General features: G+C 42.7%; 1 protein-coding gene and 1 pseudogene across 1 annotated transcript in view; both read right to left on the bottom strand.

The window, feature by feature from the left end:
• The window catches only part of LOC117797113 (pro-neuregulin-2, membrane-bound isoform-like), a 124,360-nt gene extending 109,658 nt beyond the window's left edge, over nucleotides 1-14,702 (bottom strand). The window contains exons 1-3 of the mRNA XM_034647773.1: nucleotides 14,584-14,702; nucleotides 12,654-13,092; nucleotides 11,926-12,349 (exon numbers count right to left, since the gene is read on the bottom strand). Of these exons, the coding sequence (XP_034503664.1) occupies nucleotides 11,926-12,349; nucleotides 12,654-13,092; nucleotides 14,584-14,702 (982 nt within the window). The remainder of the gene's footprint in view (nucleotides 1-11,925; nucleotides 12,350-12,653; nucleotides 13,093-14,583) is intronic.
• Nucleotides 14,703-22,945: 8,243 nt separating this feature from the next.
• On the bottom strand, nucleotides 22,946-23,153 carry LOC117797139 (annotated as a pseudogene).
• Between the last annotated feature and the right edge of the window lie 456 nt (nucleotides 23,154-23,609).

The following is a 23,609-nucleotide window of genomic DNA, read 5'->3' as shown; positions in this document are numbered from 1 at the left end:
AAGTTAATAAAAGTGATTAAAAATGGTGGAAAGATTACTCATCAATACATTTAATACACTGGGCAGGTTTAACCCAACAATTTTGCTTTTATGGGCAGCTTTATCAGCCATTTTAATTCACCCTACTAAGAAGAAATGTGCATCATGAAACCCAATTAAGTCAGCAGTGATAAAGCCTGAGAGTATTTCTCCACAGTCCCTATATCAAAATGATTTGTTAAACGCAGAGCTCTAAAAGGCATCCTAACATGCTAGTGAAAGAGTCAATGAGGCCTCACCCTCTGCATTTTCAGGGATACTGACTGAAACCAGACATAGTGAGCATTAAAGATTTATTGCAAAACTAACCTACAAAATCCTAAGTTGGGCTCAAGGAAGAACACGTAGTTAATATCCATCCTATTTATCTGCAGTAAACATATATGTCTGTTATGATCTGCTCCACACATACCCCCTGGGCTCTTCCACTGCAATGAGGCAGGAGACAAATTTGTCCACTTCTCAGATAGCCAAGCTATTAAAGACAAAATGACCATCACAAACTGGAACCCTGCCTATTTCAACCAATTTGGTCTGAAGTGAGGGTCAGCTATGCCCCAGGTATTAGCACAGGTCTCTTTCAGAGCAAGACTAGAACATCTCATGCCCTGTCCACACTCTCGGCAGAAATAAACTATTGCACCTGAGCCGTTATATATTTGCGGTACCATTTGTTACAGCAGTGAGCCTACCGTAACAAATACATGTACTGGGAGGAAGGCAACGTTCTAGAGGGGCAAGATCCCTTATATAAAACACAGTCCTTGTTGTAAGTCAGTATTAAGAACAGCATTTATTACTTTTCCTTGCTAAAAAGTAATACATGTTAATTATAAAAACTTAAGAAATACAAATAAACAAAATGAAGAAAATTCTAAACATCAGCAATTCTAATGCCCAAATGTTATATAGCCGTCTGTTACGTAACTTCTCATTTCTCTTTAGTCAGACACACAAAATAAAGAGACAAGACAGATGAGGTAAGCAGATGAGAGAGAAAAGTAATCATACACATATTGTACAATAATACAGCTTTTTCACTTGACGATATACTGTGAATATATCCCTAAGTCATTATACTTTATTTAACCATTCTCCCACCGAAGCACCTGGTCTAGAATGACAGGTAGCAAAGGTAACAAAAGGTAGGCAGAGAAGCCGACCATTCTGGGAAAGGGGAACAATACAGGTGTGTGAACAGATACCTAAAGCCACTCGGCACATGTGGAGCAGGGCCCTCGCTGTGTCACGGGTTCCAGGCACAAGGAGAACTGGGTCACACTTGGACAAAAGCTGAAAGGCCTTCTGTGCCATTTTAAGGCGTCTGGATTTTATCCTGGTGGCAAGTGAGAGCCTTGTGCAAGGGTACAGAAGATCACTCTAGCAAAAGCACAGAGAGCGAATTAAGAAGGGGAGACTCCATGAGCACAGAGGTTGTTACAGTAAGAACGGGAGTCACTGCAGAAACAATGAAGCTGGGGGTAGAAGGGAAAAAGGAGATCTGTTAAAGGAGGCAGAATCAATGAGCTCTAGTCACCAAGCTGATAGGGAGCAGAAAGAGAGGCTTCCGGTTTGAAGTAACTAAGAAGACAAGGATGCGAGCAGATGGTGAGGGGTTACATGAACCCAGATCAGCACCTAATACTCTGGCACAGAAGCAGCTGTGAACCCAGAAAGTCACTGGTGGTGACAGTAGAGACCACTGGTAGTCCTAGTAGTGATTATAATAGTAGTGGTAGCGATTTCATTATCCGAACACAGATTTACACATGGACAGGCAGGGGAGAGGATGAGACACCATTTAATGTGTCTAATATAAATACAGGAAGACATCTGGGTGGATTATCTGGTAAACTGTTGGATATATGGATCTGGAGCCAAAAACTAAGGTTTAGGCTAGAGATACGGATTTAGGGGCCCCAATTTATAAGCAGCGTTGGGTCTGCTGGAGCAGACAAATGCACCAGGGGTTCAGGGAGGCCGAACTGAAGGGGGAAAAAAAAAAATCAAAACAAAACCTGGATGTAGCCCAGCTCCGTCCTGCCCCGCTCGGCCCCTGTGGCACTGCCAAAGCCTCTTCCTGCAGTAATTTAAAAAGTCAGATCAAATTATTCCTCGTTTGACAACTTGTTTCTGCATTGCTTGTTCTACTTCTAAAAGGACGAAGATAGATTATTTTCTTGCCAAAACCACAAGACTCATAAGCTGAGGAAGAAAGTCTCTTCCCCCTACCCTGCATCAAGGTGGGAATGCTCTCCCCAGAGGGAGCCCTTCTCACCAGAAGGGCTGCCATCCAGCTGAAAACAAGCTTTCCCATCTCTTCCTGGGGGCCTCCTCCATCCCCACACAGCGCTCATTAGAACCTAAAACAGTGCCAGATTCACATTTTAAAATCAATTAAAATTCACAATAAAACACAGTTTGAATCATTCTTTTTCATTTTACTGAAACAAATGACTGAACTTTCTTGCTCTGAAAATTTACAGTCGTGGATTAATCTCTTAATCATACTTTATAATTTCAAAGACAAGCCTGAAGAGACAATGGTATTTGCTTCTGGAAAAAACCATGCTCATGAATACAACTAACGGCTACTCATTTTAGACAATGTAACACAATGACACAAAAAGGCAGTGGAGGCAGAAAGCCACAGGGGATTAGAAGGAGATACTCTTTCCTGAGGGCTCCCTCTCATTAAGCTCTCCTACTGCCCTTCCAGATTCTAAAAGTTTCACAGTTGTTTTTTCCATAATTAGACTCTTTAGAACAATGCAAAAAATGAGAAAGGAAGAGAAAAGCTCCAGGAGTAGAAGTGGTTTATACTTTGGGTCATTTCTGAATGAGGACCCTATTCACTTTGAATGAACTATGAAGAGCATTTTAGTCCTTCCCTCTCATTCTGCATATTGGGGAACGGAGAGCCAGAGGGAAAGTTCCGCACCCAAAGCGCACAGGTACTAAACTACAAAGCTGCAAACGGAAAGCAGTTCTCTTGACTCTGGGCTGGGCACTTCTCTTCTCACTTGTGAATAAGCTGAGGACCAGCCCCCCATCCCCAAGTGTCTACCCACAAGGATATCGTGGTCTAGCGAGTGAGGCAAGGCAATACACACACGGAAAAATTTTAAAACATCAATTAAAAAAAAGAAAACAAAGATAACATAAGGGAAATGTGTCCTGGCACCATGTATGAAGTATGCGGTAAAAAGGTGCTCCGTGTTCAAAGACCACAGTGAGTGTTTCTGACAGGATCGTTACTGGGGCTGTGATGGAAGCAGTAGGATCTGAGCTGTCCCTTGAAGGAGACGGAATTTCCACAGGCAGAAGTGAGGGAGTCAAATACAAGAGTAGGAAAGTGCATGGCCTGTCCGTGGCCCAGTTAGACTGGATAAAAACATTCATACAGTAAAACTGAGAAAGATTAGGCTTGGTTTGGAGTAAAGAAGGCAGTGAATATCGGGATCTATAGTTAACTATATACACCCCCTGAAAGTTTCTGAGCAGAGAAAGCTCTAATAACAGTAGCATTTTAGGAGGACTCATCCTCCAGTGCGATGTTTAATAGAAGGCAATTTTGAACAGTGGACAGAAGAGAGCAAGGAAACTGGGGGGGAGGGGGTAGAAATTTAATGAAAAATAAAATCAATTAAAAGATTTTGATACTAATCCAAATATGACAAGGTGCCTTTCTAGACCATGTTGATAGCATTATGAAGACAAATATAATCCTCTTATGGTGGCCAAAGGCCAAGTCTACTCTTTAAATCTTTTATTGGTTTTTATTAAGCTATTATCTGTGGTAATTTTGTTAATTCAGTGGCTTCTGATTTGGGAGCCTAAATGCTCAGAAAATTTAGGAGTTGAACAGATGAACATCTCTGTTTTCTGAGCGCTTTTGTTTCTTATTAATGACAGTGTAATTAGAGGCACTAACTTTGAACAGAAAACAATACACAAACTGTTCACCATCACTTCACACCCATTAGGCTGGCTGTTATCAAACCGATAGAAAATCACACACCTTAGAAAACATGGAGAAACTGGAACCTTTGGGTATTGCCGATGGGAATGGAAAATGGTGCAACTGCTGTGGAAAAGAGCATGGTGGTTCCTCAAAAAATTAACCATAGAATGACCATGGGATCCAGCAATTGCACGTCTGGTATACACCCAAAAGGAGGGAAAACATGGTCGTGAACACCTATTTGTATACTCGTGTTCACAGAAGTCGAATTCCCGATAACCGAAAGGTAGAAGCAACCTGAAGGTCTACCGACAGGTGAACAGAGAAACAAAATGCGGTCTACACATGCAATGGAATATTATTCAGCCTTAAAAGGGAAGGAAATTCGGACACATGTGAAAACACAGATGTACCTTAAAGACATTAATGCCAAGTAGCCAGTCACAAAAAGTCAAAAACTGTATGATTCCACTTACATGAGTTATCTAGAATAGTCAAATTCACGGAGACAAAAATGAGCATGGTAGCTGCCAGGGTTGGGAGAAGGAGAGTTATTAATGGGTATGGAGTTTCAGTTTGGGAAGATGAAGTTATGGAGATGGATGACAGAGATGCCCGCCAACAATGTGGATACTTAATGCCACTGAACTGCACACTTAAAAAAAAAAAAAAAACAGTTAAAATGGTAAATTTTATGTTACCATAATTTGGGGGGGGAAAAACCCACCAGAATTAGACCACAGTCCAAAAGGCTAGAATTTTTAATAAAATTCCTGCTCCAATGAAAGAAAAGTTGCTACTGAATGTGAGAACAAGACAGGAGCAATCTCAGTGCACAGGAACGAAGGCAAGCGAGGAACAGCATCTCAGGGGCGTCTGGGCTTGCAAAGAAGTAAAGAGCCTGGGAAATTCAAAGCTGTGGCCCTTTTGTGCTGATGACAGGACAAGGAGCACCCCCACTCTGAGCAGAACATTTCCATCCTGGCAGTCACCAAAGAGCCCTCACTGCCAGGATCACCTCCCAAGGGCGAAGTCTAATGACAAATTCTATTTGAAGCCAACACAGCCATCCTTCTCCTCCTCGTAGATAGCTGCCACGTTCCGTACAGAGGTGCAGCCAGGATGCTCCCTGCAGTGGAGGAAAATGCTGCCACTGCATCTGCTGCTTCCCTGATAACACATCATGGCCCGTGGGGTCTCCAGGGCCGACGGAGACAGTGACGGAAACGGAGCTCATTATTCCCCGGAGCCCAAATGGATACGTGCCATCCCACCTGCAGTCTAACCAAGAGCTGACGGGATGTCAAAAATAAGGCGGGGGGTGGGGGGGGGGAAGGAGTGGAGAGTGAAAAGTAACTCATCTAAAATCTCTTATTTATTACTTCTTAGGGATACAAGCAGTGCCTTTCCATCTTCAGTTACAAGAACGGAACTTACATTGCAAAGGTGGTTAAACATCTGTGGGGGGGATCAAGGACGAACATACGATTTCTAAGTACGGAGATTTGGTTCCCAAAAGGAGCTGGAGTGATGTGGGAGTGGATCTGCTCAAAACAGTAACAGGGATTCACTGACCATTCAAAATCCCTTCTGTGCTTGTTAGTCTTTACAACAAGGGCATTTTCCCCCGGTTGGAGCTATAGACTACACAGAATATTATCCAGAAATAATTGAGGAGAAACCAGTTTTGAGAAATTAAACCCCCTTTTTCTGAGGCCCAAAAGTTGATCCAGAGGTGGGCTCTGGGTGGTGAGCAAAAGAAACAGTGTCCTGGCAGGATATGACTCTAACTGCTACTTCCGACAGATACTTGTCTCACCTGAAGAAAAAGAACCAGAAAGGATTGGATTTTTTTTCTTTCTTTCAAAATTTAGGCTTGAATAATAATTGCTACTATCCCACAAGCTGGGGTGCTTCTGTCTTTTAATTATTTAACAAGTATTTAATATACACATAACCAAGCAATATGTGTTTATCAAACAGAGGGGGAAAGATACAAACTTAAGTGTGGGGTAGTTAGAACCACAGGGTTTTAATTGGCCCCTCAATTTTTTTAGCTTTCTTCGCCTCGATGGCAATTCCCAGACTGGAGACAAATGCTTAGGATGGCAGGATTACTGCTGGAGCTTTCCAAATTTAGCAAAACAGACGATGCCTCACGTCTCTCACCAGGCCCCCTCCATGCTCTGAGCTCCCAGACATGCCCACTACCAAGACTCTAGTGCCCCCGTCAGGAATATCCCCTTGTGCTGGCTCAGTTCAGCTCACATCCTTTGGCACAGCAGAGCAAAGAGAAAAGAAACAATTCCCTCCTCCAAGTTATCTTGGCCCAGCATTACCTCCTAAATCTGGCTACCAGCTCCAGAATCATGCACCACTCCGAGCTGTTTTCTTCCAGTCCCCAGCACTCTGGGGCAGATATCCAAAGCCAGAGCCTTGAGCTTTGAGAAAAACTTCAGAAATTGAGATACAATGCAGATTATTGTCTGTGTCCTCATGAGATAGAAAAAGAGCCTATCGGACCCAGAAAGACCACCTACAGTCACAATATTGTGATCTAAGATCTCGGTCTTCTGACATATTTGGACCCAGGCAGCCAAATTCCAAGGTGTCCAGAGAAGGCTAACAATTGTAATGATGAACAGCAATCATATACTTCAGTCTCCCACAGACTAGGATCCACCCACAAGCCTCATTGTTTACCTAAAGCCTTCCCTTGCAGTGTCCTCACAGAGGAAACAGAGATGAATGGAATACACATATGTAGCCTTGGGTAGGAACCAGTAGGACTGTCTCCCATGTACCATCCAAGCTGTGGGTAAACTATATTTCTTTTTTATTGGTTTTGTTGTTGTAGTTATTGTTAGGAAAAACAAGATAAAAATCTTACTAGGTCCTAATGGGGTGAACCAAGGTTAGGACATAGTTTGCAAGGAAACTATTTTCCATAGGGAAAAATATCCTGGTTCTCTTAAAGACTAAAAAAATAATGTAAATTACCACATATGAATCTCTCTCTAGGATTCCTTGATGGCAATTCTAAAGTGGGGGGGAATTTTTTTTCCTAAAAATTGGATCTATGCCAAACAGAGATGAGTCAACCCATTTTAAGCTTTCAATTTCACCAAGATTTCTTTTATTTTATCTACTTCAACCTGGGTGGATCACTTGGGGACAGAGAGCCAGGAGGCAAGCCTTCAAACACGCCTGCCTCAAGCACACCACGGCACTAAGCAGTATGAAAACACCACCTCTCAACCAGCACTTACTTCAAGTCAGTAAGTCTTAAGTCTGTATTCTGTAAATTCTCAAATAATTCAACTTTGGATTTAAAAGTGTGGCAGAATGTATCACTCATCAGTTGCTATGTGTTACAAAGTGACCGATATTTCAGGGAGTAGCTAGATCATATGATCTTTCATAATGTTACGTTATCATAAAATTTAAGTTAAAATTAAACTAAGAGCACAGAGTAACATGTGCATACACAAAGTTAGAACATTCCTATATGGATGGGAAACTGTCCACAAAAGTCATTTCTGTTATTTAAAAATAACATTAAAAATGAGTTCTCACTTTCTCATGAAAACTTTTACTAAGGCATGTTACACTACTGTTTTCGGCAACAAATTGCATGAGTCATAGGAACCCTAATTTTTTACCTTTAGTTTTCATTATATACTCCATTATTTACTTTTAACCAATGTAATGATCAATGAATCCCTAACACTGTTTTTCATCATATGCTTTTTGTTTTCATCATTATCATGTATTTATATAAGGCTAATCAAAATACTCATTCAGTAAGACCTATCTGTAGAGAGAAGTTTTCATATCATTTAAGCATATCAAAAACAACCAAACCAAAAACCTAAGTATTACTAAGTACTAAGGGCAGATGAGAGTTTAAAGGTCTTTGGACATCTGGCCAATTCATAAATGTCACTGAACTTTAAAAATATGTTTTAAAAAAATGTTAGGTTTATAATTAAGGGGAAAAAAAAAAGAAGAAGAAAATGGGCTTTGAAGCAAAGAAGATTCCCTGAACAATGAATAGATTACATTTGACAAGGGCAATAACCTGCCCAACACGTCTTTTGCTCTCATTTGCTATAAATATACAGGCCAGCGGAAGGACAGCTCATTGTTTTGCCCCTCGGTGCTGTTTAAGCTTCCCAGTCTTACCTAATATATTAAGACATATGGTAAAACTTTCCTTAGATTCCGAGGACTTACCAATCTCCCACAACTGATGAGAACTATCCCCTAGTGCGTATAAAATATTCTACTTCAAATATTTAAAATCCCCTTTTAAAATATTTTTATTTCAAGGAGTTGTTTCTCCACATGACTGATCTTGGTCTCCCTTTTTTATCATAAATAGAAATAAATACACATAGTTTCTCTCCTCGACAGGAGCATTTTGAGTATAGATTTTTAACAGTAAGATTTATACAGTTTAAAAAGGGCAGTCACAAACACTTGGGAAATTAAGTTTACATGTGTATTTATGAAATACAAGCAGTCAAGCTGTATCTGCTCCTATTGCTACTTACTTAATATAGCTTTTATTAAGAATTATTTTCTTCAGTGCTGGCTGAAAAAATCCCTGCATTTGTCATTTTCATAACACCATAAGGTCAGCTCACTTTATTAAATACTTATTGAGGATATTAAAAAAAAGCTAAATGCCATTTATCATAAATATTTGATAATTATGTTTTAGTTATCAATACATTCCAGTATTACGGATAAACTGAATATTTACTTTGGCTTGAAAGATGACGATGTACAAATCTTGCATGGCCCAACTATAGATGTCATTCAACATCAGTTTTTTACTCCTTTTTGGAAATCATTTTCTGCCCAGTACAACTGCAATGCTTTGAAAACTAAAGTCATAGTGCATTAAACAATGATTTGTTTGAATAACAGGAATTTAATTGAACAGCAAATTATTTTGCATTCCGATTAATATAAAACCTAAAAAATATTTCTTAGCTTGTTCAGTGAGCAAGAGAAAAAGCAAAGACCAGAAGCATTTAAGTAACTACAAGAAGTGTATGTAATACATACAAACTTCATACAAAAAGCAGACAAGCTATGAAATTCTGTTTTCTTCTAAAATACACTAAACAGTTTTTTCAAAAGGTCATTTTTCAGATAATAACTTTTAATACAGACACCGCTCAGGAGTTTATCTTAGATGGGGTAAAAAAAAAAAAAATTCAGGGAAGACCTCTATTAGCTCAACCCTAAAGCTAATCTGTTGCACGTGTAGTTTCTACACTAGTAAGCAACTTGTAGAAAACAACACTGCGTACATGAGAGCTGGAAACTGTTCCCCAGGGTAGGATATCGCAAAATGACTTTGCTATATTCCCTCTCCAGCCTGGCATCATGGCTCAGGTAGGAACACAACCGTCACGCCCCCAGGACAGCTTCATGTCCTTAGATAAGAATCCTCTGCTCCATCACTCTCCCTGAAATCTCACCAGAAACACACAGAACCAGCTCAAGCAGGACAAATCAGCCCCTATTCTTTCTGTATATTTTTTTCCAATTTCTGTTCCTTTGCCTGGTAGGTTGTGAATAACATTGTGAACAGAAACCACGCAACTGGGGGAATTCACAAGTTTTCACACACTCACGTAAACACTTTTAAACCCAATGTTCCAATATGGATTTACTGAGTTCATAGTATACGAAATAACACTGCTCATACACTTTTCTTTCATCCCACAGTAGTACAATAACTACTATGTTCCTAAAAACGCAAGAGAAACTTTCAGTAGGATTTCCGTCAGTCCTTAGCTAAACCTATTAAGGTTTCACTCAGTCTCCTATCTGGAAGCACCTAATACTAAAATCACCCAACATACACAATAATTACACAAACCTGGAGCAGTAACTTCATGATTTCTTAATCTACTAAATTATACACAGGGAGATTTCCATTCCATTTAAAAAAAAAAAAACCTGCTTTGCTTAGCATGCCACACTTTTCTATGTATTTCCTTTGGTAAACAAAAGGGCAAAACTACCCTCCTGAAGGTTTTCCCCTTAGAAACACAAAAACAGAATAGTATTCCTCCAGACAACATGAATATTCCATTTGCAAACATCCTCTGGATGTCTATGAGAACTTTATCCCTGAAGTCTGACGTTTATTTCTAGTTAAAACACAAAACACCATTGCTAATCCAGTAACACACCCCCTATCCTAGGAATCATTGCCAACTACGTTCCCTTTTATATCCATTTCCACCATGTATAGTACACGATTCACAACTCATGATTTGGGGTAAATGCAAAAACCCTTTCTGAATTACATATAATAAAGCATGGGGAAAATTAGACAATGGCATGGCTTCAAAGGTTTTGTTTCAGATTCTAGAACAGAGTAACATATGCTGCAGTACAATGGTGTTGAGCTTTTGTGTTCCCTAATAAGACAGCTCCCAGCAGAGCGTTTCCCATGTTTTACAGTGACATCTATCAGCCAGACCCGGGGAATCCCAACGTCACTCAGCCTTCTTCAGCACCACTGTCTGAGAACAGCTTCTGTCCACAGAGTGGTGCAATCCGAACAGGTCTGGCACACAAAGTGCATTGTTAAAATAGGGAAATGGTGGATGAGCAATGCTCTTTCTTGTCATTAAAACCAAATTGTTAGGTATCAGTTAACTGCAGGATATAAGCACCACGAATGCCAACCAGAAATTTAAATATTTGGCTATCATCGGATATGAATTTAAAAGTACTGACACACTTTGCATCACAGGCAGACGGAGCATGGCATGGTGCTGAGTTTTGTAAAAATTCAATTAACCCAACCATCTATTAGACAGATACATAAAGACACAGGGAAAAGCTACAGTGCATGTTAGAATTTGTGATGTGTAATCATGTTAATTTATGGTTTGAGAAGATACCCTGCTATGTTTTAGTGATTGTATGGTAATCGGGAAGTTATATAGACATTTTGAACCTAGAAATTATTTTATGAATGGCATACATGCAGTGCTACCTCAGAAATGTAATCAGCTAATTTCTCAGAACTGATCCTATTAAGGAGACCTGAGAAGAATACTTTCCAGGGGTAAAATGTGAAAAGGTCTGGGAAATCGATGGCTAAACTTAGCTTCCCCAATCCTTTTCAGGGCCTACACGTGAAGCTCCATAACTACGTTCATCTGTTCTGATTCACTGAAGCGCCAAAACATACTCCAAACCAAAATACTGTGAAAACAAATTCTCGAGGTGACTCCACCAAAAATGAATGCCCCAACTTCGTACTTCTCACATGCACCTGTTCACGAGGTACAGGGGGCACCTATCTGTTGGACACTGAGTTGGCCAAAAACTCCGTCACCTTTCTAGACGAATCTCGGTGCGGCGTCCCTTCCTTTCGAGCCCCCCCCCGCCGCGCCCCGACACAGACCCCTGACCGTCTGTCTCCACACTCACGACTCCAAGAGAAGGAAAGGCGTGGAAAATCCCGTCTGACTCACCCGTCCGCCTTCAAAGGAAAAGCCCCCACAGGGCGGCCCACACACAGTCAGCACCTCCCCACCAAAGCCAAGTTCAAGGAGGCACTCACAAGAAAGCAGCCGGCCCATTTCCATTCGACTTGGTGAAAGACACCCCGAGGGATTAAAAAGTTTCAGGCCGCCCCAACCGAGGACCAAACTTGGGCTCTCACCAATGGCAAAGCCCAGGAAACAGGTAACTGGAGAAGGCGCTGCCTGTGGAATCCAATCTGCGAAACCTTCCGTGAGAATCGCTTGGAGTCTACAAGCCCGAAACTCAACTCCTCAGCCCGCGTCTGCTCTGCAGCCGTCGGGCCCCCGGTGCCCGCCGCGCCGGGCCCGCGACCTCCCCGCCCGGCCGGAGCGCGCCCCGAGGGGCGAGGAACTTACCGCACCGCTTGCACAGCACCCGGCTGACCTCCTTCTTGAGGTTCCGGCCCGTCTCGAGAGGGGGGAAAGAGGCTCGGAAGGCGGTCGGCGCGCGGCTGCTGCTGTTGGCATCGGGCTCCATGAAGAAGATGTATCTGCTGTCCTCCTTGAGCCTCCCGCAGGAGGGGAAAGCGGGGTGGCCCCAGGCCCCCAGGCGTACGGTGAGCAGCGAGTCCTTCTTCAAGCCCCCGGCTTTCACCGCCCACACCTGGTGCACCTTCACCAGATAGGGCGCCTCGTCTCCCGGCTCGCCCGCGCTGGGCGCCGGGCCGCTGGGCCAGGAGGGCAAGGTCCCGTTTGCGGTGGGCGGCGAGTCCCGGGCGGGCGGTCCCAGCGCTCCCGGGCCGGCGGCTGGCGGCTCGCGCTCGCCTCCCCACGCCCCTGCCTCGCCGCGGGGAGCGTCGCCATCTCATGGTGTGAGGTGCGTGCGGGCTCCTGGCTGTCGGTTCGGACGCTGCCTCGCTGTCTCGCGCTGCCTCCCTTTTCCTCTCCTTCTCCCCCCTACCCTCCTCCTTTTATTTATTTATTGGTGGGGGGGGTGTTGTAGGAGAGTTGTTTATGGGAGGAGGAGGAAGAGGAAGGAGGGAGGGAAGAGGTGGGTGGAACCACAGAAAGGCGAAGAGGTATAAGGGGGGGGGGGAAATTAAAGCAAAATAGAAAAGAGAGAAAAAAAAAAAAGCCGCTGCCACCGCCTCGGTTGCTGGGAGTGACAGGTCCTCCCGGCGCCGCCGCCGCCGCCGCCGCGCCCGAGCCCTGCTGTCGGGGCTGCTGTCACAGGAGGACGACGAGGAGGTGGAGGAGCTGCTCAGCGGGTAACAGTCCTTTGTGTGAAGTGATGCTGCGGCGGCTGCTGAGGCTGCGAGCGAGCGGCTGGGCGAGAGCGCGAGGGAGAGAGCCCTGGAGGCGGAGTTGCGTGCCTGGAAATCGCTGGGTGGCCGCGGCGGCGGCAGCGCCCTGCGCCTCGCCAGCCTGTTTACCTGTGGTGCGAACTCGCCCCGCACTTCCCGTCCCCATGCTGATTCCGGAGCCCGGCCCGCGAGTTTGTCCTCCCCGGTCTCGCCTTGCCTGCGCGCCTCCTCCCTCTCGGTCGCCCTGATTGCTGCAATGGGAGGCCGGGCGGCAAACAGGCTGCAGTCCGAGTGGGCTGCGGAGATTTACTGGGGAGTGCGAGGTGACGCTTCGGTAACCGGGGACCTGTTAGCCGGCGCAGGACGCCCGACCGCGGGGGGAGGCGGGCCGAGAAGGGAGAGGGGGACACGGGAGGTGCGGGTCCTCGTTTCAGAAAAGTTTTGGGTGAACTGGATACTTAAAAGTCAAACGGGAGCAACATGTTCACGGGAGACGAGCAGCAATTAAAGCAACTTTCTATCACGCTCGCTCTCCTGCAAACGTGCACACACACACAGGGAGCACTTCAGCTATGACGCCTCTTTTCACTCGGTCCTCGTGTGGCACTAGAGTTTTGGTTATCCTTGCCTTTTCGTCCGTTGAAATCCCTGGTTCCCCATGATTTTAGGACACATGTGGTACTGCTGATAGGAGCAACGTTTGAATAAAATAGTTGCTCAATAAGGCCATTTTGTATAAAGTTTATGGCACTTCAACTAGTCAGTTTTGTTGAATGATTAAAATGAAATGAACTGCTGGAACAGAAATCTCAAACCTGAGAAGCTGTAGGTTAAATATCCCATCTGAATACCAACCCCCACGCCAAACCTTACCCTACTCCCATCTCCCCTCCCCCACACTGCCCCGCCAAATTTCAGGAGCTATTTTTAAAACCAGAATCCATCCCCCAGGGATGTTCTTTTCAAACAAGTATCACTCCACAGAAAGAGAACACATTTTCAGCATTTAAAAGAAAACACTTCCTCTTATGCTTTTTTATGGTGAAAAATGTATTCAGTGACCTCATAAAACTGAGTTGAAGTTGTTATCCAATGGCCAATAAATCCACATGGTGAGAATCTAAGATTTTAAAAGCACTCTTCATAATATCTTTTACTTTAGGATTCTGCAAGTTGCTTCTAGCAGCTTATTAAAAGTGTGTCACTTAAGTTTTAGATTTTTTTATATAAAAATAAGGATAGATTATAAGCCACAAAGATTTTTTTTCTTGGCACAATATAGATGGCTAGAAAACAGTGTGTCCCTACCTCAAAGTCCAGTTTAGAAGGACAGGGTCCTGATGCTCATTGTGTTTCAACTGTAGGGATTCCTATTTCTTATGCCCTGATGGTGTGCTTCAAGAGAAGATCCCCACGTAGCAGCATAATAGTGCAGGTCTGGCCTCCAGTTAGATGTTCTTTAGCGCTGGTGCTCTTACCGATTTATTGCAAGAAAGTGATCAGACATCCAGTCCTACCAGGTGTCTTCACTTTTCTTTGACCTGACCCTCACACATCTCTGACTCTCAGCCTTTTAGGAGTTGCAACTTTAGCCTTGCACACTTTCTCCCCTCCTCTCCACCTTTCAGACTTTGCACTATTTACCTACTGGGGTATGGCCAACCACTCCAAAATTTGTTGGCCTAAAACCATATGCATTCACTTAGCTCAGGATTCTGCAATTTGGCGATTTTGATTGGGCTGGGGGGGGGGTCTTCTGTTCTCAGCTGACCCCATTGATGACTCTGCTAGGGGCTGACTAGTCTCAAATGGCCTCAGTTGAGACAGCTCATCTTTTGAAGAAATTCCTTCAACAGGCTGAGCCTGGGCTTCTTCGTGGCAGTTGGCCATGCTCCAAGACAGTGTCCATTAGCATGCAAGCAAGGCCTCTTGAGGCCTAGGGTCAGAACAAACACCTGGTCATCCTCACCCTTACAAAGCCGGTTCAAATCCCAGGAGTGGAAGGGTGGAGTCTCTAAATGTGAGGAGCTGAAAATTTGCATGCCAACAGGCAGAGATTTCTGCAAAAAAATCCTCCGTAGACAGTAAGCCTCCTTGGAGGCCCACCTGTCCTCTGGAGCCTTTCTTAAATACTAGATACTCAGAGTGACCACTTCCCACGCCTTCGCAGTCTGCCCCACGCCTCCTCGCATTTGATCTCCTTACTTTATTGAGCCCACACGCTTCTGTTTTACTCCCATCTCACCAACTAGATCGTAAGCTTGTTAAAAAGTGGGAACCATATTTGCCCTATTCCCCTGTTTTAAGCCAGTTTTAAGCACTCAATAAATGTCCGCTGATTAATCTCGGACTGATGTGGTAATGTGATGACCATGCATTACCCCAGCAGTACCCCAAGACTGTCACAGGGAGATGGAACTCCAGGCAATAAAAACAACATCATTTTAAAGCTCCGGCCCACAGTCATTAAACTGCGGGTACCCTTCTTGGTATTTTACAAAGCATCTTATGTATGATTAAAAATAAGCTGCTTATTTTTTCTTTTTAATGACTGTTTTAGACGTATTTTTTTTAAAGGCCTTTACCTAACACCCACATTTTCTCCTACTCTCTCAGCTAAGTGGTGGCAAGGGGGAATTCTTGTGGATATGTTTTGTGTGAAGGTAGGCCTTCTGAGAACAGCTCACTACTAAGAACTCTTTGCTTACATATTTCATTTCAGCTTTTGTATGGAAGCCCTCATTTTTGAGGGCACCCATATACTGAAGGCATGTTACCCTTTTTGCCCTATTTTAAAATGAAAGGGAAATGGCATTTCTACTATGATTAACACAAGCTTAAAACAGGGTATGAATAATTGTTCACAGTGCTTAAATGCTTTTCAGAAAACGGACAGCTTAAATTGTCCACACCAACATTTTAAAAAGATAAAAAGAAAAAAAGCTCATTCTTGTAAACACCCTAAAACCAGGGTTCTTAAACATTAGTGTGCTCCCGAATGACCTGTGTATGAAAATACACAGATTGCCGGGCCCCATCCCAGACTTTTTGATGCAGTAGATCTGGGGTGAAGCCCAAGATTTTGCATTTCTAACAAGTTCCCAGGTGATACTGGATGCTGCTGGTGCAGAGACCGCACTTTGAGAACCACAGCTCAGAACTTTAAATTTATAAACTTCAACAGACACAGCATAACAATGCCATAAACATAGTCAGGCATTATATCCAAATATTTGGTGTCCCTCCATCATGAATTTTTCTTATCTCAATTTTGAAAAGAAAACATGGGTTACCTCCTGGATTATTAGAGGCTGATGCGTTTCAGCAGATCTACTGTGACTAGTTAAGGAAACACAGATGAGCACTTACTGACAGTAAAATGTGTGCTTCCTTGAGGACTTAACTTGGAACCGAAAGGAAACTAGTAGGACTCAGAGCAGTTGTCATCATGTTACCTAGGAATATTTTATCTGCTCAACAACGGAAAGAACAGACAAAATTATGCAGGGAAATGTGAAATAACAGTTTTACTAGTTTAGAAAAGGTAAAGAGGAAGTCCACAGGGCAGTGGCAAACTCACCCCCAACACTTTCTACCTGATTAAATACTTCTAAATGGTGGCTATTGAAGGGGCAACAGGAAACCCACAGAGGCACTGCTATCTACTTTATCATCATTGACCAACAGCACACAGAGTGCACACCTCCACCATAAATCATGCAACAACTATACTCCTGGTGCTAGAGTCCTGAATTTGCAGTCTCCCAAGGAAGTTTTGCTTGCTTAGCAGCCTGCCTTGGAAGAGACACAGGGTCCAGGACAATTTAGACACGATTAACAAGAAGCCGGGCTTGAGAAAAGAGCAAGTCAAAAGAAATGGTGAATTCTTGACCCATAGAAGCCACCCATGAGAAGCAGTGTGGCAAAATGTCTCTACTAAAGAGTGACTAGGAAGTTAGGGAGGCTTCATTAAGTGCCAGGTACAATATGAGTCTTCAAGACCCGGGCCAAACCCCTTGAGTCACAGGCACTGGGGGGCCCTGGTCACCTCTCTCCACTCACCCATCCGTCCATCGTTATATCCATATATTTAATTCCATAATTTTAAAATGGCAATACTGTGTGGCAGGAATATAGACATGAAAGATGTCTGCCCTGAAGAAACTCGGAACCCAGGGCCCCTAACTTGTATACTTTGATCTGACGTGCAGTCCAGTTGAGGCGGAAGAAAGAGAATGAAACCATAGGATTTTCTGATTGCTTTTATGTGATTCAAGACGTCATCGAACTTTGTGTCAGGTGTGGCAATCCAGAAATCCCACTTAGGTTCACTTCCTTACCCCACAGAAACAACAGCCCTCACCAGGCAACCAAGAGATGAACATTCCTTGGACATTTGCCTTGGGCAATATATGCAAAGTGTGGGGACAAAATTGGCCTGGGGTCATGTTCCAATTCTGCTGTTTATCAGCCCTGTAACCTTATGACAATTCATGAATTTTCTGAGCCTATTTTCTTATGTATTAAATAAGCATAGTCTGTTTTATTTCATAGGACACTTGCAAGAATTAAAGCAGCTTAGGGCGCCTGGGTGGCTCAGTGGGTTAAGCATCAGACTCTTGATTTCGGCTCAGGTCATGATCCCAGGGTCAGGAGATCAAGCTCAGCACAGAACCCACCTAAGATTCTTTCTCTCCCTCTCCCTCTGCCCCTCCCCTCTTCCCTCTCCCCCTCCCCCTCCTTATGCCCTCGCCCGCACGCCTCTCTCTCTCAAAAAAAAGCTAGTATACATGAAAATCTTCAAAATTTCATTTATGCAAAATACAAAGTAGTTAAATGATATCTTGCCCTCCAGAATCTTCCAACCTAGTAATGAAAATGGCACATTTTGGAAATTGCCTTAAAGTTGGTTATATGTCTACTTAAATGCCTTTATCGTCAGAAGCTCATGATTTCCCAGGGACACTTATTCCTTTAGTTGACATATCTGACCATTTAAAGATGCTTTTCTACAATAGGCTGTAAGACACTTATTTAAAACCCGGTCATATAACGCACTACGATTCTCTAGTGTGCACCTTTGTTATACCGCTGTTTGTCGAGTCTGAGTCAGCCATGATTACTGCTCTGGGACTGGCAATCCTGTCTGTTCCATCATCTCTCCCACATGTTTGCATGAGTTCTTGATTTTTTTGGCTGGGGGAGGGAGGTATCTTTTTTTTTTGTTGGGGTGTGTGTGTGTGTGGTTCTGAAGGACAAAGGAGGGATCTGGGGAAGAAATGGAGGGACGAGGATGGAAAACAGGATGGTATGGGATGTGTTCCCCAGGCTAGCTCAACACAGGGACAGAATCAGCAGTAAAAGCTAAAATGGTCATTGTGATAAAGCGCACTATGGAACTGAAAGGCACACAGTGTGCATGTCACTTTAAAACTCAAGGGAAAAAGTAAAAAAAGTAATGTGGGAAGGAAGACTGCTTTCCATTTCTGGGAAGAAGGAGCACTGTAGATGTGTCCTGAATGAACTAAGGGAAAACAGCCAGCAGTGGGAATGTCACTGCACTTGACAGAGAAGTGGGGGAACAGCACCTCTCTAGAGGGAACACAGGACAAAAGAATAGCAGATTTAGTTCCCACATGAGTGTGGCAGCCCCCCTGGTGGGAATTCCCAGCCATTACCATAGGACATTTTGGAAGAGCTAGTGGGGGGATGTGGATATTTAGCTATAACCCCAGTAATTATACCCATGGGAGCTAATGAGCTAGAAATACAAGGATCAATGTTAATATGATTTCCTTGGTACCCTCCTTGGGGACAATGAGATGATGAATATTAATGTTATTATTAACACTATGATTAACTAATAACACAACACAATTCTATGTGGTAGAGAAGGAATCGTTATTATCATTCTGCAGATTATTGAAGCGGGATGTTGAGATCAAATAGTATTTTTATCACTTTTCCTTGAGCACAAGTTTCTTTCTTTTTTTAATTTATTTTTTATTTTTTTAATAATTTTTTATTATGTTATGTTAGTCACCATACAGTACATCATTAGTTTTTGATGTAGTGTTCCATGATTCATTATTTGCATATACCACCCAGTGCTCATGCAATACGTGCCCTCCTTAATACCCATCACCGGTCTAACCCAGTCCCCAACCCGCCTCCCCTCTGAAGCCCTTAGTTTGTTTCCCAGTCCACAGTCTCTCATGGTTCATTTCCCTTTCTGTTTAGCCCCCATTCATTCTTCCCTTCCTTCTACCGATCTTCCTGCTATTTCTTATGTTCCATAAATGAGTGAAATCATATGATAATTGTCTTTCTCTGCTTGACTTATTTCACTTAGCATAATCTCCTCCAGTCCCGTCCATGTTGCTGCAAATGCTGGGTAATCATTCTTTCTGATGGCAGAGTAATAGTCCACTGTATATATGGACCACATCTTCTTAATCCATTCGTCTGTTGAAGGGTATCTTGGCTCCTTCCACAATTTAGCTATTGTGGACAATGCTGCTATGAACATTGGGGTGCATATGGCCCTTCTCTTCACTACGTCTGTATCTTTGGGGTAAATACCCAGTAGTGCAATTGCTGGGTCATAGGGTAGCTCTATTTTTAACTTTTTGAGGAACCTCCACACTGTATTCCAAAGTGGCTGTACCAACTTGCATTCCCACCAACAATGTAGGAGGGATCCCCTTTCTCCACATCCTCTCCAACATTTGTTGTTTCCTGCCTTGTCAATTTTTGCCATTCTAACTGGCATAAGGTGGTATCTCAGTGTGGTTTTGATTTGAATTTCCCTGATGGCTAATGGTGCTGGGAAAACTGGACAGCTACATGCAAAAGAATGAAACTTGACCAGTCCCTCACACCATACACAAAAATAAACTCCAAATGGATGAAAGACCTCGATGTGAGACAGGAATCCATCAAAATCCTAGAGGAGAACATAGGCGGCAACCTCTTTGACATCGGCCACAGCAACCTTTTTCATGACACATCTCCAAAGGCAAGAGAAACAAAAGATAAAATGAACTTGTGGGACTTCATCAAGATAAAAAGCTTCTGCACAGCCAAGGAAACACTCAAAAAAACTAAGAGGCAGCCCACGGAATGGGAGAATATATTTGCAAAGGACACTACAGATAAAGGACTGGTATCCAAGATCTACAAAGAACTTCTCAAACTCAATACACATGAAACAAATAAATCAAAAAATGGGCAGAAGATATGAACACTTTTCCAATGAAGGCATACAAATGGCTAACAGACACATGAAAAAATGTTCAAATCACAAGTTCCTTTCTTATGCCTTATTAGTAGTGAGGCACCATCAATAGATAACATACAAACCATTCAATAGAAGAATGCAACTTAAATCCTAAATATGTTATACGTAAGTTATACATTTCCCCTCAAAAATGGATTTGAAAAATTTCATCATACACTGATATTTAGGAATAAGTAATATGCATTTTATTTATTTGTAGCAACACTTTATGGAGCTTATTGTTGCTATTTACCAATGTGCCAAATTTGAAGAAAGAAGAGATTTGATAAGTTATTGGAGTTCCATCTTTCTCTGTAATAAAAGTAAACAGAATGTGGGTGCTTGGGTGGCTCAGTCAGTTAAGCATCTGCCTTTGGCTCAGGTCATGATCCTGGGGTCCTGGGATCAAGTCCTGCATTGGGCTCCCTGCTCCGCAAGGAGCCTGCTTCTCCCTCTGTCTGCCCTTCCCCCTGCTTGTGCTCTCTCTCAAATAAGTAAAATCTTTAAAAAAAAAAAAAGTAAGAAGAATTTTTGCTTTCTTTCCAATTATTCCAAAGGATTCAATGGATATTCTTAGAATTTCTAAGAGATTTTCCTTAAGGATGAATCCAACCCAGGAAGAAACTTTTGAAAGACTTGTAGGAAATTAAATGGTCATATCTGTAATAGAAAATGTTTCTAAACCTTGACTCTGACATATGCCCCAGTCAAGTCAAAGAAAGAAGGAATTAAAAAGCAGATTATGAATCGTAAGACTCAAAGATACAATCCTGGCATTCAGTTCTTAACAATTTGGCCATTTTCTGATTATTTCACCATGGAAGCTCTCAACATCATCCTTCCCTTGGAAGGGTTAGGATATAATGGCACCTTCAATCACACATAGAGAAAATAAATAGATGTCTAGAACTCAGGTGGAATTAAAGTCCATTTACTTTTGCATCTCTTTTTATGAGAAAAGAATCCTTCCAATTTTGTCAGTTCTGTTTTCCTTTGATTTTTACAGATTGTTCTCCTTTAGAACAGTCTACCCATGCTGCTGGCAGGACACTTTGCATCCCTTAACATAAACCTAACTCCATGAAAACCACAATTACTTTATGTCAACTTCTAGTCTGCAGTGTTGGTAAAAGTCTCAGGATGGAAGAGTCCGCTACTAGGTTGAGGAGTGTAGGAGCCTAAAAAACAAGGACATATAATAAAAGAGATGAGGGCAAAAGAAGTCATTAGCTTCATGCCCTACTGGTAGGTTTTACATCAGTTTTTACTATATCTACTAATGAAAGAGTGGTATAAATAAATATTTTATTATCCGCTCCCTAACCTGGGGTGCCGTGTTAGAATGACATAAACGTTCCCTTTTAGATTATGCTTTGAATCAGAAACACTTCAAAATGTTAGACCAGGAAAGAATCCTGGATATCTAGCCCAAAGTTCTTAATTTTGTAAATAATTTAAAAGGTTCAGAAAAAAGTTTTCCTTTCCCAGGGTCATAAAGTTGATTGTTTTCAGAAGTGGGTTTAGAACCGAGGGTCCTGTTCTTCCAATTCCGTGCTTTGCCCATGAGCCTCCACAGTTTTTACTAAAAGTCCTGTCATAAGCCTCCCTAAAACGCTGGTAGCCTAGACTTTCCTTTCAAAGACCATTGCTGAAAGCGCTAGCCCATGCCCAATCTTAGCACCCTAAAAGCGCTGGGTTCTCAGCACCCCCAGTGCGAAGTTCACCATCACAAAGTGTTCCTCTCAGAGACATAGGAGGTCAGTCACTAAGCCAACATTGAGCAGCCTCCCCTGCCCCTTCTCCTGAGAACAGTATTCCCGCAACATAAGAAATAGCTTTCTATTTCTTGTCCCTGTTTATTGAATGTGTCATTTTTCCATAGCTAAGATCTTCCCTGGTGTAAGGAACAGGCCCAATTTGGGATATAAAAGAGTCCAAGTCTTCTCCATCATCTTTTCCTTATGCCTTATAATGGTCTGAAACCACAGGAGTTTCTCAGGGTAAAATCCAGAACTGGCCCCCATGTATGCAGAGCAAAGAGAGACCACAGAAAGAGGCAGACCACTCCACGTGGGGAAGTGGCCATTTTCATAAGCAAGGGAACTTACATAGGAGGCTTGTCTTGGGCAGCTTCAAGACAAGTAGATTTCTGCACCCACCTGCCATAATCTTGACAGGTTTTTTTTTTTTTTTTAAGATTATATTTATTTATTAGAGCACAAGCAGGAGAAGCAGCAGGCAGAGGGAGACAGAGAAGCAGATTCCCCGCCAACCAGGGAGCCCAACATGGGGCTCTATCCCAGGACCCCGGGATCATGGCCTGGGCCGAAAGCAGACTCTTAACTGACTGAGCCACCCAGACTCTTAACATCTTGAGAGTTTATATAGAGGCCTTAACTGGGTTCAGTCACATATACAGCCAAGATGGTCTCAACTCTCTCAAGGCTGGGTCCTTGAAGTAGCTCCCAGTGCAGGAACAGTAGGCTGAATGTACATTCCAAGGACACAGGAAGGCATGGGGAGCCTCCTATTGCCCAGGGCCAGCTCGCTGGTCAACCAGCGGTCACATCTTCTCCATGACTGCCTCCAACAATCAGAAGACAAATCCACAATGACTCACCAAAAATATGAGATGTAAATATAGGTAAGTCTAAATGAAATCATAAATAAATCCTAGGCCAAAATAAAAAATAAACAAATCTGTATTTGTTTATTAAGCTGTATATTTTATTGTACAGGATATGTTTTCTGAGTGATAAGACCAAAGAAGATACTATAATGGATATTACTTATCTTTGAAATGAGACTAATGAGCCCTTGCATGCCAAGAATATCTACCATTCATGGCCAGATCTCCAGTGGCACTGGAACATGTGAATTTGAAGCCTTCTCCAATGTTTACAGGACACATTACTTCTTGTCCCTGTAATTCTATTTCTAAACTTAGTCATATTCTCATCAGAATCTATAATAAAGGAAGTACCCTGTATTGGGGGCAACAACAGTTTTACTGATAAGAACGGATACTACACTCCATCTTAGCCAAAAGACCGAGAAGCGATTACAATAATAGTTGTAAACATAAACTCTACAGCCAGATTTTCTAGGTTCAACCCCTACTAGCTACATAACCTTAGATAACTTGGTTAACCTCTTCATGCCTCGGTTTCATTACCTATAAAATATAGACAGTGGCTACTTTTTAATTACTAAGTTAATTCAATTAATTAATGTGCAAGAAGCATTCAGAAAAGCACCTAGCACATAGTAGGTGGTATATAAATTACTATAATGTTATTCTTACCTCTGAGCACAGTGACAGCTACCTTTGAGTTACCTTTGTATGTGTGCGGGACAAAGACAATTCACGTTTGAGTAAAAGATGCACAAATGAAGATCATGTCAATGACTTAAAAACAGTGCAGATTTCAGTACGGGCAGTAAGGCATTCCCAGTAGACTGATAACCTAAGCATTGATTCTTCATGACAGGAACCCACCAAGTCCTTAACTTCATGC

Source organism: Ailuropoda melanoleuca, chromosome 18, assembly GCF_002007445.2.
Source record: "Ailuropoda melanoleuca isolate Jingjing chromosome 18, ASM200744v2, whole genome shotgun sequence".
Classification (NCBI taxonomy): Eukaryota; Metazoa; Chordata; class Mammalia; order Carnivora; family Ursidae; genus Ailuropoda; species Ailuropoda melanoleuca.
Note: the sequence above shows the minus strand (reverse complement) of the source record. Positions and strands in the feature narration are given on the sequence as shown.